Here is a 17,962-nt window from a genome sequence, read left to right on the forward strand (position 1 = left end):
CACACAAACACATTCCTGAAAGATTGTAGTAAAATGAATTGCACTTCATCTTGTGACAAGTAAGGAGCGTGTCAAGAAAATGAAATAAATAAATAAGACACTTGTTTCAGTACAGATGCCACAAACAAGATGCTGTAATTTGTTCTGTGGCGAAACATGGTTGTGAAACCTTACCGATATTTAAATTTTGTTCAAACAACTGATCAATAAAGAAATAGTTTTACTTCAAATAATAAATATTTTACTGTGTCATTTCCATTTTTGAAAAATAAAATATTTATGGAATTTAATTATCTGACAATTTTATTTGCTAAAACTGATTCTCCAAAATATGTTAATTTTAAATACAACCTTACAAACATCTTTATGAAGGCCATTAATATGATGGAAAATGTGTTGATACCTGTTTCCAGTATAAAATAATACAGATCATTAAACATGATATTGAATGAAACTGATATTTATTTCTTCAAAATATCTTCAATTTACAACTAATTATCTCATCAATGACCCACACAGCTAAAAGAGCCACCATGCTATAATTTTCTTCATACAACATATTGCTCCAGTCAATACATTTGGCACTGAAGGGAGACAATAATACGTCCAATGTGCAATGAGACACTAGTCTTTTGTCAAAGTTCTCGGAGACAAAAAAACCAAGATGACACAGTGAAGCTATGATTTGATTAGACCTCAACTGTCTCCTAACCCGAGTTTCTTGCAATCAACCTACTACCTCTGCCTCAACCCAGCCAGATGTGAGGACCTGCTACATTGTCTGTTGAACAGGTGAACACACACATCGCTAATACAGAAATGTAATGGTCTTGAATGTCTTGTCGTGTGTACGTGCTCAGAGACAGTATACTCCTTGTTTTCTCTCTTAATGCCGTGTGACAGGCAGGGTTACAAGAACCATCTTTTAACATCAATTCAAATTACGCAGTTGGGGATCAAATCATAAGCTTCCACTCTCTGAGCAGTCACATCCACCACACCATGGAGGCAGTCATCTATTCACTTCATTCTTGAAAATTTGATATGCATGATAAATATATGTCACGAAATGATTACTATCCATGAGACAATGTCACAACAGAAACAAACTATTTCCACCTGCACATGCATCTGCTCTTTTAAACTGTTCATTTCGTACCATGTGGTGACATTAATCTGTGGGCTTGCAAATGGCTCCTTTCAGGGCTGCCTGTAAATAATCTGACAGTCCAGTGACTTATATTTGTTACCCATGCCGTTGGCATACATAACACACAAACAACCAAGTCACTGACTCCGACCACCTTATTCGACTTGTCACCTCTGACCAGCACAGGTGGCAGGGGACCTATTCTTACCTGGAATTCACACTGTGTTTAATCTGTATGGATATATTAATTATTATACTCCCCCTGGGATAGGTATTGAGTGAGTGAGTTAATATTTAACGTCAATAGATCTTGAGCATCGTATTCACAAGATTTAAAGAACACCATTAACTAAATTCAGAAATGTTTTGTCATGTTATATGCAAATTAAATAATAACAGTGGAGTAATACTTAGGAACTGCTAGGCCAGAGAGTGAGAACTTGTGTTGGCAGTTCCTGAGTTTCAAATGAAGTGTTTTGAGACATCTTTTTCAGATAAGATTTGGGGAAGGTTACACATTCACTGCAACAGCCAATACAAGGCGATCAGAAACTCAGACTTGGTCAGTTCAAACTCTCCCGAGATTGCAATTGTAGAGGTAAGTTGTCCATGGTCCGTCCTCCTGAACCAAACTGTCTTGTTGAAATAACCCTGACCTACGTGTGTCAGTTGGACCCATTGTTGGCAGATGCTGTGTCTGTCTTGGGCATCTCCAGCGATGGCCAGCTGAAGTTCTCGGCCTTCCTCAAATTGATCTCCACCTTGGTGCCCAACATCTTCACGCTGCTCCTGGCTGGGTCTATCACCTGCAAGCAAACAGCGGGTTTTGTTAGTTTGTTCTTTAACAGTTGTTTCGCACCGCACTCATCAAGATTCCTATATGACAGCTACCTCCAAATAATCTAGTCTCTTACGACAAGCACAGGTTGCGAGGGACCTTTTCTAACCCAGAATGGCCTCAGGGTCAGGGGAGGAGAGAGTTAATGTGTGACTGTTGCATGTCTAACATGACTCAACTCTACATAGCAGTAATTATATAACCAAAGATTAGCCAGGACATGCAGGATACAAATACACAGAATTAATTAAAACAACTGAGCGCACATTGAATCAGCAGTCAGACATGGATAACAGACTCTCCTTCATATGACATGAAAAAATTGAAAAATATTTTGGAATAAGTAAATGAGTGAGTATGGTTTTACGCCGCTTTTAGCAATATTCCAGCAATATCACGGCGGGGGACACCAGAAATGGGCTTCACACATTGTACCCATTTTGGAATAACAATGACTGAAATGGACAGGCATCACCATGATTAGGGCATGGCAGTTTAATGCAGAAGATGCAGGTCCTATATCCTTTCCTGAAACCCATGGAAACGGTTATGGTACTGATACCATTGTTGTCATCAGGGTAACAACAATCAAAGAATCCTGGCTTGCTGAAGGGACTTATATCAACCGGACCCTTTGTGCCCCCTCATATTACAATAAAGGGTGTAGATGTTGTTTTACTTACGTCTCGAAGAACAAATTCCTTTTCAAATATACTCTTCCCACTGTCAAACACTATGTGAACTTTGAGGAAGACTTTGTTGGCTTCTATGAGAGAAAAGTCAGGATTGGCCACCTTGGCGAACACAGACAGACACACATTGGGCCCTGTTTGATGCCAGTCAAACCTGCACGCCTTCATCTCCCCTCCTGCTGCCTACAACATCAGACATAATCAGACAGGGTCAAACATCAGACAGTGTCAAACATCATCAAGCAGTGTCAAACACCATTCTGACAGTGTCAAACACCATTCTGACAGTGTCAAACACCATTCTAACAGTGTCAAACATCATTCTGACAGTGTCAAACACCATTCAGAGAGTGTCAAACACCATTCTGACAGTGTCAAACACCACTCTGACAGTGTCAAACACCACTCTGACAGTGTCAAACACCACTCTGACAGTGTCAAACACCATTCTGACAGTGTCAAACACACAATAATTTAGCAATATTTTTGCCTCAGATGGCCCCATGCACCACATCGTCAGGGACGTCAGACGGTGGCACCACATGTGCCTGTAGCATGGACGTATCATCACTGGCAAGAGTAGGTTAATACTGACATACAAACGTGACCTCATACACCGGAAGAACATGCTGAGGGGATTCTCATTTGGAATTTATGTTGATGTTCAGTATGCATGTTGGAAAATTCTATAACTTTAGTACGATTTTTCACAGAAATTCAAAACACTACGATAAATCAAACAGAGATATCCTCATTAATCAGTCATCTCTTCGGTTGACAAGGGTAGACACTTCTTATAACTTCGTGTTGAGGACACCTTGGTATTTACAGTTTTCTCTCAAGTGACAGCCAAATACTGATTTCCCCAACTTCAATGCATTTTAAAACAAAAAGTAGCTGCTATATATCAGGGTTTTACCTTGACCTACAAAACTAGAGGTCCAGAGGACCCCCAATAATTTATTTCAATGGTCCTTACAGGGAAATCAAGGTCATTAAAGCAATGAAATGGTGTAGTAAACAGTAATGTAATATTTAATTACATGACCTTATATTTACAAGAATTTGGAACAATGAATATCACTTTGAGTCAACTGGGATGCAATAGATATTTTTTTTCCGCTTCCATTCTAGACACCTGTACATACTGGACGCACATTTCTGTATTGTGTAAAGCCCTGATACATCATGACAACTCCGGGACTATATCACATACAGCTCAGTTCTCACACCAAATCCCCTTGGATTGGGGTACTAGGTTGGTTGGTTTGTTGTTTAACGCCGCACTCAGCAATATTCCAGCTATATGACGGCGGTCTGTAAATAACCGAGTCTTGACCAGATAATCCAGTGATTGACATCATGAGCATCGATCCACGCAATTGGGACCGATGACATGCATCAACCAAGTCAGCGAGCCTGACCACCCGATCCCGTTAGTCGCCTTTTACGACAAGCATAGTCGCCTTTCACGGCAAGCATGGGTTGCTGAAGACCTATTCTACCCCAGATCTTCACGGGTCTGGGGTGCTAGGAGAGTGGTATGCCAACCTACCTGTGGCTTGATCCAGCGGTGCTTCCCTGTCTCACACCCCACCTGATTCAGGAAGCTGTCAAAGTCGGACGTCTTCCTCATACAACAGGACCAGTACTTCATTCTAGGACAAACAACGTGTGATATCAACCACAGGAGTCAGACGATTAATTTACTAATGTTGTCAAATTCATTGTAGTCAATTACTTTGGACAACTATCATATCTATCAGGAACAGGAAAACAAGCATCTTGTTATGAGGCACTACATTAGCTATGAACTTGTGAAGATCCGGGGTAGAATAGGTCTTCAGTAGTCCATGCTTGCCATAATAGGCGACTATGCTTGTCGTAAGAGGCGACAATGCTTGCTGTAAAAGGTGACCATGCTTGTCCTAGAGGCGACTATGCTTGTCATAAACGGACAGGATCGGGTGGTCAGGCTTGCCGACTTGGTTCATGCATGTCAACAAATCACAATTGCGTAGATTGACGCTCATGATGTCAATCATTGGATTGTCCGGTCAAGACTCAATTACTAGTGTTAAAGAGACTGCCTTCATATAGCTTGAATATTGCTGAGTGCGGCGCCTGTTTGTGATCAAGCAATGTCATGATCAATATCTAGTATATTGGTATGAGGTTCAAAATTGATCTATTAACTTCTTTCAAGCAAAGTAACAAAAAACTGAAATATTTGACTAATTGGAATTGGACTTATTAAGCTCACAAATAAACATGATAAACTTAATACATGTTGTTTATACATACTGTTCATAATGAATCAAGTTTTGAAAATTCTTCAGGACATATTGGAGAAGTAAGTATACATTTAAACTAAACACAGATCTTTCTCAACCTCCAACACCCAGTCTCAAAGGAATCCAATGTTATGGTAGCTTAACAAACTCTAAGAATAATTCCGAACATTTCCTAATTCATTGCATGCACACACCGAGAAGTGGAGGATTGGCTGGCACTGCTCTCTCCTGCTACCATTCACTCTGCTGCTCTCTCCTGCTACCATTCGCTCTACCCAGGATTGGCTGGCACTGCTCTCTCCTGCTACCATTCACTCTGCTGCTCTCTCCTGCTACCATTCGCTCTACCCAGGAATGGCTGGCACTGCTCTCGCCTGCTACCATTCACTCTGCTGCTCTCTCCTGCTACCATTCGCTCTACCCAGGATTGGCTGGCACTGCTCTCTCCTGCTACCATTCGCTCTACCCAGGATTGGCTGGCACTGCTCTCTCCTGCTACCATTCGGTCTACCCAGGATTGGCTGGCACTGCTCTCTCCTGCTACCATTCACTCTGCTGCTCTCTCCTGCTACCATTCGCTCTACCCAGGATTGGCTGGCACTGCTCTCTCCTGCTACCATTCACTCTGCTGCTCTCTCCTGCTACCATTCACTCTACCCAGGATTGGCTGGCACTGCTTTCTCCTGCTACCAATCGCTCTACCCAGGATTGGCTGGCACTGCTCTCTCCTACTACCATTCACTCTACCCAGGTTTGGCTGGCACTGCTCTCTCCTACTACCATTCTCTCTACCCGTGAAGATCCATGAAGAATAGGTCTTCAGCAACATATGCTTGTCGTAGGAGGCAACCAACAGGATGGGGTGGTCAAGCTTGCTGACTGGGTTGATGAATGTCATCGTATCCCAATTGCGTAAATCGATGCTCATGATGTCGATCACTGAATTGTCTGGCCCAGACAAGATTATTTACAGACTGCCGCCATATAGCTGGAATAGCATTAAACAAACAAACAAACAAACAAAACATTCTCTCAGTTTACACACAGCTTTGCCCTGTTCTTAAAACAGTTTTCACATGTCAATCTCGTTCCTATTTGATGACGCACCCTTCATGGAAGATGGGCACCCCGGGGTGAAATGTGCAGGTCTCACTGTCGCTGGCCTCACCCTCGTAGGTCTGGAACACAGAGGATACACGACTATACAGGGGAAATACAGCATGTCCCTTTCACTGGCCGCACACCAGGAAGTGAGTGAAGCACCCTATAAAATCCCTTAAGCTCATAAGAAGTTGGGCATTTTCTTTGCAACTTGTACATGTTGTAACAAAATATCCACATAGATCATGATAATGTTGTGAGGTTTAAAGTATTTTGCATCTGAAAACCAGGAATTACAGCACAATTTTCTTGAAATAAAGGACCAACATACGCCACTCATTGTGAGACGTATATGAGACAAAATCACCCTTGAGTGAGTGAGTATGGTTTTATGCCGTTTTTAGCAATATTCCAGCAATATTACGGCTGGGGACACCAGAAATGGGCTTCACACATTGTACCCATGTCAGGAATCGAACCCTGGTCTTTGGCGTGATGAGCGAATGCTTTAACCACTAGGCTACCCGACCGCCCCAAAATCACCTTAAATATCATGTTTACAGTTATGAGAAAAAAACATGCATAAGTAATCCGTAGCTTATGACAACTTACACCTTTACAGGAATTGTTTGTGCAGCTTGTTCCGATCTTCACTGTGCCATCAGCTGTCTCTGAAACACACAAGCAACGCAGACGTAGTAAACAGTCTAGTCCAATGGAACAGGGATAACAATGAAATACTCATATCCCCTGCCAATGTGACATGTTTGGTTGCTATGGAAAAGCAAAAAATAAATTGGTAAAAAATTCCAAACTATCAAAAGCTACCAGTTTACCACTAGACCTATCTATGTGCCAAGTTTGGTGAATAAATATTGTACGGTTTTCAAGATCTGCTTGGGAAAGGAGCACGACCACCATTTGCAGTCAAAGTCAAAGTCGTTGCCATGGAAACTCGAAAAAAAAAAATATTAAAAAAATCCCAAACTATCAAAAAGCACCAGTTCACACTTAGACTTATCTACGTACCTGGTTTGGCTAAAATATCTCCCATGATTTTTTTAGTTCTACTCCAGAAACAAAGCGTGATGGAAAGACAGACGGAAGGACGGATGGACCGACAGCACCCATTCCTATATCCCCTTCCACTTTGTGGTGGGTGATAATAATAGTTATTTAATTGCTTTGTGATTATTTTTCTCAGTACATGCTCCCATGAATCAACCAAACCTGAGGTTACTGGAGTTGACAGACATATTTAGCCGGAAATTGTGATTGACAGCACAAGCAACAGTTCACGTCATCGGGGCATGACCACACATATCCAACCAAGTCATCGAACCTAAGGTGAGGTGAAATGGGGTTTAATGTCGCGTTTAAGACTGTTGCACTTATATAGCGACGTACATGTACATGTGTGTCTGTGGTTGCTTGTACTAGTCCGGACTGATGCCGATTTATAGTGCTAGCTCACTGAGATACCATGCTGCAGTTTAACATGAATACCCCACTCAGACACAGTATACTGACTCTGAGCCGACCAGTCCTTGTTTTAACCCCTTTATGCTGAGCGCCAGACAGGGTAACAACAAGTACCATTTTTAACGTCTTTTGGTATGACGCTGCCGGGGATCGAACCCCGGACCTTCACCCCTCTTCTGGCATCCTATTCTTCCCTGGAACACCAACCGGGTCATATGATGGCTATATATAGACAATGTATACAGACAAAATAATATTTTTAATAACAAATCTACAATTTCCCAAATGAATGTTAATCATGCTCATCATTTTCCACATACCCCCTGCAGTATCTTTGTCCTCGTCTTCTTCCAGGGTGAGCCGCTCCAGGGCCGACTTCAAGGATGCTCCCACTGTCAGCTTCAGCTTCATCATGGGCTCATCAACGGACGGTCGACTGTTGGCTGTACGTGGCTTGATCGGATCTCTCTGTCTGGGGGCTTCTACCACCACCTGACCCACAGAAGGACAAACACACATTATCCAAATTATCTGTGAGGTTGGTGTTGGACTGACCATACAATCATTTCAATAACAATGTTACCTCTTCTGTTTTCTTTCTACTGATAGAAAAGAAAAATATGTATAAAATGTATACCATATACACCAAAAATACAGTGCTCACAAACTTTAAATTTAATGTTGTATCGAGCAGTGGTAGAAACTAACATTTTTAGCCCACTAGTCCTTATAATGAAAACATATAGCAAAACCCTTAAAAATAGCAAATTTTTACTAGTCCTTATGATGCCTTAACTAGTGGGCAGTTTGGCAAGGGCTATAGGACAAGTGCCAATTTCTAACACTGTTGAGGAACTTGGTGTTGAAAACAGAATCAAAGGAATCAAGGAATCCAAACTAAAACTGCCCCTGGTCGACAAAGTGGGAAACAAATCATCATTGTGCTCAATATTCGGATTTTCTAAACAATAATCAGAAACTAAGCATTAAAGCGTCTTCCTTCTTATGTTGTTTTAGCCATGTTGTGAGTTAAGTACACACTCTACCATCTTCCCGAGGCAAGAGAGTTAACTGACTGTATAAGTCCAGTTTCCACCCTTGCCGATCTAGGCTGGTATCATGGAGTTACATTTTGGCTGGACTAAAGAGTCTATGGATAGTCCAATCAAAATCGCGCACCAAAATCGAAATCCAGGTTCGTAAAGTGTCATGCAGATTTCGGTCGACTGCAGGATTTGCAAAGCATGTGCACTGCTAGCTCGTTGTCAACAGATATTTTCTATATCTTTTCATGTTTTTAATCAAGGTGCTCACGTGATTTGATGCACTTCGCGATGTAAGACTCGTTTGATCATAATATAGATCTTGATTATAGATCAGATCGTCTTGCCTGGGCGCCACCGTTTTGTTTGAAGCAAACGCAAGTGATACGAAAGGTTGAATCTGATTGGTCAATAAGAGAGGCATAGAAAGGACATTACTCCTAATAGCCACTGGTGGCGCTACGATCGAGCCCAGGAATTCCAGCCTTGTTCGGCAAGGGTGGAAACTGGACTTTTAAAGTCATTAAACTCTCTTGCCTCGTGAAGATGACTCTCTACAAGGTGGCAACATTAGTGATAACTAGATTAACATGAACAGGAAAGATAGCTTGTGGAATGGGATCTAGTTGTGATCAAAAGGCAATACAAAGGGTCAGAGCTGAATATAAAAATATCGACAATAAATCAACATTACCCAAATAATTTTAAAAACTGTAATGTCCCATTTATCCTTTTTAACTACTGAATCTGCATTTCTTTACAGATTTTTATTGTCTCATCGAATGCAGGCATCACACATGTATATGAGTTCAAGTCTACTGCAGTGAAAATCACATAAAAAAGGCACTACATCTTCAGGTCTCAAATTATATTTTTTCCCATGGAGCCATTGGCTCCTAACAAGTGTTTTCATGGAGCCGATGTGAAATTCAAGAAACCAGGTGAAAAATTAAGGAGCCAGGCTTCAATGTGAGTAATGTATAATAGTGTTAAAGCATATCTAATCTGCCAGACTGCAGCAATACTGATTCCTACATTTTGTGTAACAACCTCTGTAAATACTTGACAAGGTTATTGATTATTTTTTAACTTACAATTCCCATGATGATTAGTAGAATTTTTAGAATGAAATTTTAGTTCAGCCGATCAGTATAAACGTTAGAAACTAACATTTTTAGTCCACTAGTCCTTATAATGATAACATATAGCAAAATCCTTAAAAATGGCTAATTTCTAATAGTCCTGAAAACCTTAACTCTAGGGCAGTTTGGCAAGGACTATAGGACTAATGCCAGTTTCTAATGCTGAGTATGTATTAATGTATTGTAATAATGTACTATTTAGTAAGTAATGACAGCTCGTCGGCTTGATTTTTGGAAGTCGCCAAGTGGAATTTTCAATCGCCATGGTGACCAACTTAGTTGCAACTTTGAGACATCATCTTGCCTGTCAACAAGATAATCAATACCCACTGTGACTGACAACATATGAGTTAATACTTAATGCTCCAAAAAATAGCTGCAGCAAGGTCGGTACCAGGGCTGGCTATCGATATAGATTATAGAGATGGATAATCGCTAACTAAATATCGATCAATTATCCCTAAATATCAGAGTACTTTTAACAAATGTTTAAGCGAACATCCAAGAAAGTCCCGAAAGAAACCAACATATTTCACGCCACTGGTGAGCAATGACACATTTATGCATAGATTACTTTGTGGACATTTGAGATATAACAAAAAGTCTGTCTTTGACAATTGAAATTATTGACATTAACAAGTCTCTTTTGGTAAATCTAAACTTTATTTCATCACAATAGTTTATGTAAGTTATTATCGATGACAATTTCATATCGATAATCTGTAATATTTCTTCCCGTTGATGATAATTCCGATTATCAATCTTTTTAGCCAGCCCTAGACGGTACTCACCACATCCCCGGGATTCCCTGTCTTTGGTTTCTCGGGCTCCACTGGTTTAACATTACTGTGTGCACCCTTTGTGCAGCCCTGTTTGATAGAACAAAACATGAAACAAACAGTGCCCAGAACATCGATACTGTACAGAACATGCTGTTTATAACATTCTCTACAAGTGTGTCCCAATATTAAAAATCAAACAGGCATTTCATCATGTTCACGGAGGATGTGAAATAATAACAAAGTTTTAAGTTTTCCAGAAGAGCCATTTCCGCTCATGGCCTTTTTCAGCATTGTTCAGGGAATAAATATGAACGTCCAAGGAGGAAGGGACATATTTACAGTGCAAAAACCTCAAGATTATGACCAGTGATATATATATAACACTGTTAACATGGTTAAAACATCACTAATTCCTAGGATTCACATAGATCATAACCAAAGCCTCATGTACATATAGAAATGTATCATACTTCGATTTCTAAGTTATTCTTCTAATAATACCGTATTCGATGTAATAAGCGCCCCGCTCCAATAAGCGCCCACGGCAATATTTGCTAATATATTGCTAGTGAACAATCCCAATTAGCACCCCTTCCGATTGATCAATGTACACAAGACTTATTTATTCGCGTATAATACGCACTCGTGTGCTATATGCACCCTTAATTATGGGCAATTAAATTCTGGGAATATATATCTGTCGTATATAAACATTTCAGGCTGTCAGCATAAACAACAAAATTTATCTTTCAACTCTGTTTTTTTTTCACCAAAATAATATTCTAATAAGGATGATAAGAGCCCCCATATTTCTAATTTTGAGAGTGTCCTGGGCACTTATTATGTCGAATACAGTATCAGATTTCCAGTTAATTTTTTCCATGAAACCAAGTGGCAACAGCTTAAAAAATATGGGTTGCCAATGGGAGGCCTGATACCCATGGTGGAAACAGTGTTGCTGGGTGCTTTCCTTTCCTCACTTGAAAATCCAACAGATACTGAACAGACTCACCCTTAATGTGAGAACACTTACACATATACAAGTAACCATGGTAACCGACAGTTTCCAGGTTTTGTATTCAATTGAAACCTGAGGACAATGGATAAGAAAAGACAAAGAAACATAGCATTATCAGTGACTAAATATATGCCATAAACAATGTCATTTGACTTATATCTTTTTCACAACTCTCTGATGTTTGCATGACGGCCTTCATTGTCTTAGTAGACTTTAGAAAACATTGTAAAGTTCAGGGTGTCGTTGTACAAAACAATGTTAGCGCTACGACTGTCGTAAGTCTATGTTAAGGAATGGGAGTTACGATCACCTTAGCGCTAAGATCGCCTTGTACAACGGCACCCTGGGCTCCAGATACGTGTTTGAGCCGGTAAACATTTATTTACTCACAAGTTATCACTCACATTGGCTATTCATTGTTTTCTTTGATATTCAATACATTTTTACACCCCTGGGTTCAGTCTATTGGGTAGCTGCTTTACACCACAATGAGCAGACATTTTAAAAAATAATTTAGCTCAAAATGCTGCTTCAGGTGACTTTAACTTTCCACCTGTTCATGTTTTTTCCAAACCATTTAGTTCATTTTTGTGAGTGTAAAATACAGGGCCTCTCATGGCTATTATCACCATGATCATGATTACATGTGTACTTTGTCTATGTTCGAGTAAGGATGCTAAGACAGCTGCAGAGGGTGCATTCAACGCCGTGGAATGGGATCCATCGCTCAGAGGATGCATTAACAAGACACAGGGCTTAAAGGGGCACTGATCTAACGCAATTCCCCGGGACTGGTTGTTGCCTTTGTTATTGTTTTTCCCCAGTGAGTACCCGGATGTATAGCAGAAATCTAGACTAGTTCGCGACCTCTGCTGCGCCATTCGTAAGCGCATTAGTCACTTTTATTGTTAGTAATAAGGGCGTATGGTCAAATTGATCAACAAAATGAAATAGCATCGGTAATGGTGACGAAGTCACTTGCTTGGTAATTTTGCGAATTTCGTTTACACTTTTGACTTGCAACACAAAGTAAATATTTCACCCGAGCATTGCTTTTTTTATAGTGTGTATATTTTTTTTACTGTCAAATGTGTAACACATTTATTAAACGTCTAAATATTCAGTTATTTTACAAAGTGACTGAAAAACATTTCTATCTGTATTATCATGATAACAAATTCCAAACATTTTGATGTTTAATGTCATCACCAAGAGACTGAAAATGTTACGTTGAAAAGCTGCTAATCCTACATAATAATCTGTTGTGATGTTTGTAGGCCTTTTTGATCGTCTTAATCAATCTGGATAGATTTTTTAGTCGAAATGACTGAAATATTTACACATTTTATAAATTGCCTGAGAGAATCACATTTTACAAATTGACAGTAATATATACACGCTTACAAAGGAAAAGACCTGTGAAAATAACGTCTATCGCGCATTGAAGAATTTCCCAACCAAGACGTAGAGAAACAAGAACGAATCGGTTCAAAAGAAGGAAAACAAAATGCAAATATCATAATTACAACCTACCAAATTTATGTGTATAAATTTTAGGCAGCTTCCTTGTTCGAGGAATGTATCCATGAATATCCACACAAAGGAACAATATCCCACTCGTCTGCAGCTTTACAAAGAAACTTATTCGATGTCACGTGTCTCACTAACAATCAAATATTTTAAAAGATATATATCGTTTCGGGATATTATAACCCGTGTTCGTTTCTCAACTGATCACTTGGATTGTTTCAGGTGTTTTACATAGGTGTCACGTCTCAATGGTCGGCTGAGAAAGCCCACGTGACAACTATTTTCATAACGTCCACGGTTCCTAAAAAATCCATTGAGTGATAGATAACAATGATCAATCAATCAACGTATTATCAGTTAACCATTTGAACAAAGTATGTTGTTTTTACAGCGGCACTTCACGCCAATATATGAGTGTATTCCCTTTGTATTAGAAAACCTAGACATGTAAACACTCACTCTTGACATATCCACTGTGCAAGATAACAGTGATAAATCAATCAACGTATTTTCTGTTAATCCTTTGATGACTAGGAACGATCCGTTGATTTACAAAACAAAGTAAATCAACTGATCATTCATCTCTTGCTGGGCTGCCACGTGCATATTACATAACACACATTTCACCTCACTTCAAACCTGGATTTAGATTGAATAATTACCCCAGACACAATAAATGCCAAATGGGAACCTTTGTCAGGTAATGTAAGTGGTGCTACCACTAATTGCACCTGTAATAAATTCATTAACTGAGCATCAAGTGAATGACGACAAATACACAAGTGTAGGGTTATACGAGAAAACGTGGATGACAACAAGGGAGTAGTAATCGTATTATCGACGCAAGCCGAAATCTGAAAATCCTTTCACTGCATGGATACTCTTTTTAGTATTAAACTATAACCATCTGGGGTATTTCCAAATGACATCCGATGAGCTCCGCTGTTCTTTTTGTCTGTTTGTTTAGGCTGAAGAAATTAATTAACATGTGTCCTTTGTCAAAATCTTTATAGATCACAGTTAACCAATCAGTGTTTATGCAAAAATGCGTAAAACAAATATTTCCTCCAGCCTCCAAGTTTATTTAGCTGTCCTTGCAGACGGTAGCCCAGTCTCTGGTCACGCTCAGTTGCGTTGCGTATCATCCGGGTACTCACGGGGGAAAAAACAATAACAAAGGCAACAACCAGTCTGGGGAATGGCGTTAGATTAGTGCCCCTTTAAGACTATCAACTACAGTACAGTCAAGTCCCGTTAATCTGACATGGTTGGTTGCATATGATTATGTCGGATTAACCAGTATGTTGCAGAGCTCCAGATAACTTTTTGGGCAATTGAGTTTTTACTCTAGGGTTTCTATTTTAAATGGGTTATTACATTTTTCATTGGGTAACCAATATTTTTTCACTCATCTATTCATCACTCTATTGGGTTTTTCCCAAAATTAGTGAACATTTAAAGATTTTGAAAAAATGAAATAATGCTGCAGATGTATATATAACTGTTCTTAATATATAGGCTTGACTCGGAAAGTAAATTATCTTGTAATTGTGTTCCGGAAATTAGCTCCTTTGTATGCATGCTAAAAAAGCTACATTGGGTAATTTATGCAAGCTGTTTTTATACATTTGGGGTTTTTCATTTAATGCATGTGTTTCTGTAAGCAAGTTAATTGAAAAGTAATTGGGTTTTGAATATTTTGGGGGTATTTTATGCAAATATGCTGCTTATTTGTAGCTCCGATGTCGGATAAACAAAATTAAGTAGTATCAACGTTTGTGATCGAAAATTGGACAACTACATGATATATAACAATACAAACACGTACAAAAAAATAACGAAATATTCATACTGTTCTGTTACATTGTTAGTGGCAATGGCAAGTGCAATGAAAAAATGGTTCTTGTCTTAACTATAACATTTAAACAATTGAGGATACTTATATTGATAAGAGACTCTCTGGCATTTGATTGGTTCACCAAGTAAATTATGTTTCCAAAACCCCTCCCCTCTCCAAATTAAACCACGCCCACTAACCATGCTAACAGACTATTGTTAGCTGACTGATGATAACAGAAAGGACATGGCTTACGGTGCATTAATGCGATGTCATCGATTTAACACTGTTGTCTAAAACTTTTTGTGCATCAATGATTAAATAGGCAGTCAGTCAAGTTATTACTATATGTATTTATAATATAACAGTAACCATGGTTACACACCGGGTAGTTGAGGAACATGGTGAAATCTGTGCTCCTCTTGTCACAGCAGGACCAGCCTTTCAGGGCGTCATGGAACACTGGCTCTCCTGGGTGAAATGTACATGCATCTGCAAGAGATAGAGGCCTACGTGAACTGAAGGCTTCAGCGTCCTGTAATATGAGAGAGTGTTGGGGGTTCTCTCAGTATTTCACTGAATACCATTGCATGTAAGCAGTGTGGGAGGAAAGCGACGGCTAGGACGGGTAACTCAGGTACTCGGGTCGGATAGGTAGGGGTACACACAGGACTACCCGGACCCATGGTTGGTCAAGTGATATATTGTTTAATGAGAAAAATTAACTCATATAACCAATGACTCCATGGTTACGGACAAGTCGCTTATGTTCGCATATATTTCTGACTGTAAGCGCATTCCTTCTGACTTTTATATGTCTAAGTAAAGATACCGCTTCAGTCAACTTCAGTGTATGCATGACCAGACTGTTTATCATGTTTATACTTGTTTCTGAATACTTTTTGACAGGGGTCCAGAAAAACAATTCCTATTTGGCCATTTTGTACCGTATTATTGAGACCTACAGCGGGTATCGGGGTAGGGTAATAGGGGGCTGGGTACCCAGGTAGTAAAGTTGGACTCATCCCTGCCCTGGAGAACATGGAGAAGAGGTTTTGTTTCCCTATGAGATTCCTAAAAGGCATTGACCCACGGTTCCCCAGAGGTCTAAAACATCGCAATTCTCTGTGTTTCACGCCAGAAAACTATGATCGTGGGTTCAGATATGGTTCTAGGTTTGTCAGCACCATATCCGTGTTTGAGGGTTTCACCAAAGTGGCAAACATCTGAGACATGCATCAACTCCGAAATGTGGCCTCATCAAGTTGAAAGGCTGTGATATCACATGCACAGTGTTCAAGACATTGTTAAACCCAACTCACAGTTCCTCACGCTGGTCCCAGATGAAGGAGAATGTGATGGGCACAATAGAGTCTCACTTTATGAAATATTAGTAATATTACTATGACAGGATATTCTACTGTAAGATGCTATACCATTACCATTGATTAGCAAAACTGAAAAATATCTTTAGCATGTTTAGGACTTGTCTGCTTTTCTTGGCCTATGTTGATAATGAACAGCTTCCACAACATAACTGGAATATTGTTGATTCCAGTGTAAAGGGTGCAGGCTAAAACAGCACCTCAGCAAAACGTCACCGATTTCTCTGGCGAAAAAGGCTACGATGCGTCGGGCGAAAACGGCACCTCTATTTTTAATAACGATAAGAACGATTTTTGTAGTAACATATATGGTTCATTTACATGGTATTTCATGTATTTACAAGCTATTTCCTGTTTCCACAGATGAGTACATAGATCTATAGAGGATCTCACCCATGTGTCTTTTGATGTCTAATATATCAACACGAATTGATAAAAGTAGAAAAACTCCGATTTTTTGTGTTTGTAAGAGACGAAGTGAGTTTAATTTCAATTATTTTTCTTCAAAGCATGCTATGTTTTCACAATATGTTGAGTTGCGTATAAGCTAAGTTGGATTATAGTTGGAGTAGAGGCATATTTCTAATGTAAACTTGTTTTAACATCTCACAATTATTGGTGTTTGCAAGTTACCATGTAAGTTTAATATCATTCATTTGACCAAGGTAAAAAAAATAAGGTGCCGTTTTCGCCCGATGACGTTTTGCTGAGGTACCGTTTTCGCTATAACCCAGTGTAAAACAACATTCACTCACTCAGATTCTCACGGGCTTCCTTTGACATGCTCATCTCATCAATTGTTTATCATGTTAATAACCGAACAGCTTATATCAGCATGTTCTGAGAGAGAAGAATCATCTGATGGATACAAGACGGAGGAAACAGGCGACAGATATCTGAGATCAAAGAGAGAAACTAGAACTTTATTAATGAAAGTAGAAGCGTCGACTTATCATTATTTGAAGGAAGGATGAACAGATACCATAGAGATGAAAATTGTGTGAATCATAACTCGAGTGAATCAACGATGGCAGTTGAACCAAAGAACAAGGCCTAAACGGCCAGTGTTAGTGTAAAATCACGAATTTACAAGCACATGTTGCCCTCCTTCATTTACCAGATGACTACGCACGTCCAAGGACGATCCTTACCATCGGAGTTACTTTGTGGGTCAAACTTCTGACCACATCCTTTGTTGTAACACTGCACTTCAGCCATAGTAACCAGGTTCAAGAAATAAACACCGATTTCCTGGTGAAACTTCTAGAAGTCTTTTCTCACGTGGAAATCACTTCCGCCGGTCTCAAACGACAACAAACCATCGCCCTCTGTCGGCGAATCAAGGGGAGATAAACCAACAAGACTCCAAGTGGGACGCCTGAAATCATGTTTTTCAGATTAGCCAACACGTTTCGATATGTCAGAGACCATATAATATTATAATATCTGGTTATGTGCATCTGTAACTGTGTTTCTTTTGGTTATGATGACCTTCTGTTTTGAAACAAAATTATTGTCTCTTGATGATGTGGTGGCAGTCTGTACACGTTTGGTTGAATTTGATATTTATTTTTATTCACGAAACTGGCATAACATATTGATAGCTTATCGTAGTCAACTTGTGTGTTTATTAATTTAAAGTTGATTTGCAATTAATGCCTCATCGTC

General features: G+C 39.5%; 1 protein-coding gene across 1 annotated transcript; it reads right to left on the reverse strand.

Annotated features, from left to right (window-relative positions):
• Nucleotides 1-1,476: 1,476 nt before the first annotated feature.
• LOC139475533 (cysteine and histidine-rich domain-containing protein 1-like) lies at nucleotides 1,477-17,595 on the reverse strand. The gene is made up of 9 exons (XM_071258723.1): nucleotides 17,446-17,595; nucleotides 15,295-15,401; nucleotides 10,534-10,611; nucleotides 7,878-8,049; nucleotides 6,688-6,740; nucleotides 6,082-6,152; nucleotides 4,236-4,338; nucleotides 2,672-2,863; nucleotides 1,477-1,956 (listed from the first exon to the last, which is right to left on the reverse strand). Exons 1-9 carry the CDS (start codon nucleotides 17,510-17,512, stop codon nucleotides 1,816-1,818), a joined length of 984 nt encoding a protein of 327 aa, XP_071114824.1. The 5' UTR covers nucleotides 17,513-17,595; the 3' UTR covers nucleotides 1,477-1,815.
• Nucleotides 17,596-17,962: the final 367 nt, after the last annotated feature.

Source organism: Haliotis cracherodii, unplaced genomic scaffold (genome assembly GCF_022045235.1).
Source record: "Haliotis cracherodii isolate W230 unplaced genomic scaffold, xgHalCrac1.p SCAF_3, whole genome shotgun sequence".
Taxonomy (NCBI): Eukaryota; Metazoa; Mollusca; class Gastropoda; order Lepetellida; family Haliotidae; genus Haliotis; species Haliotis cracherodii.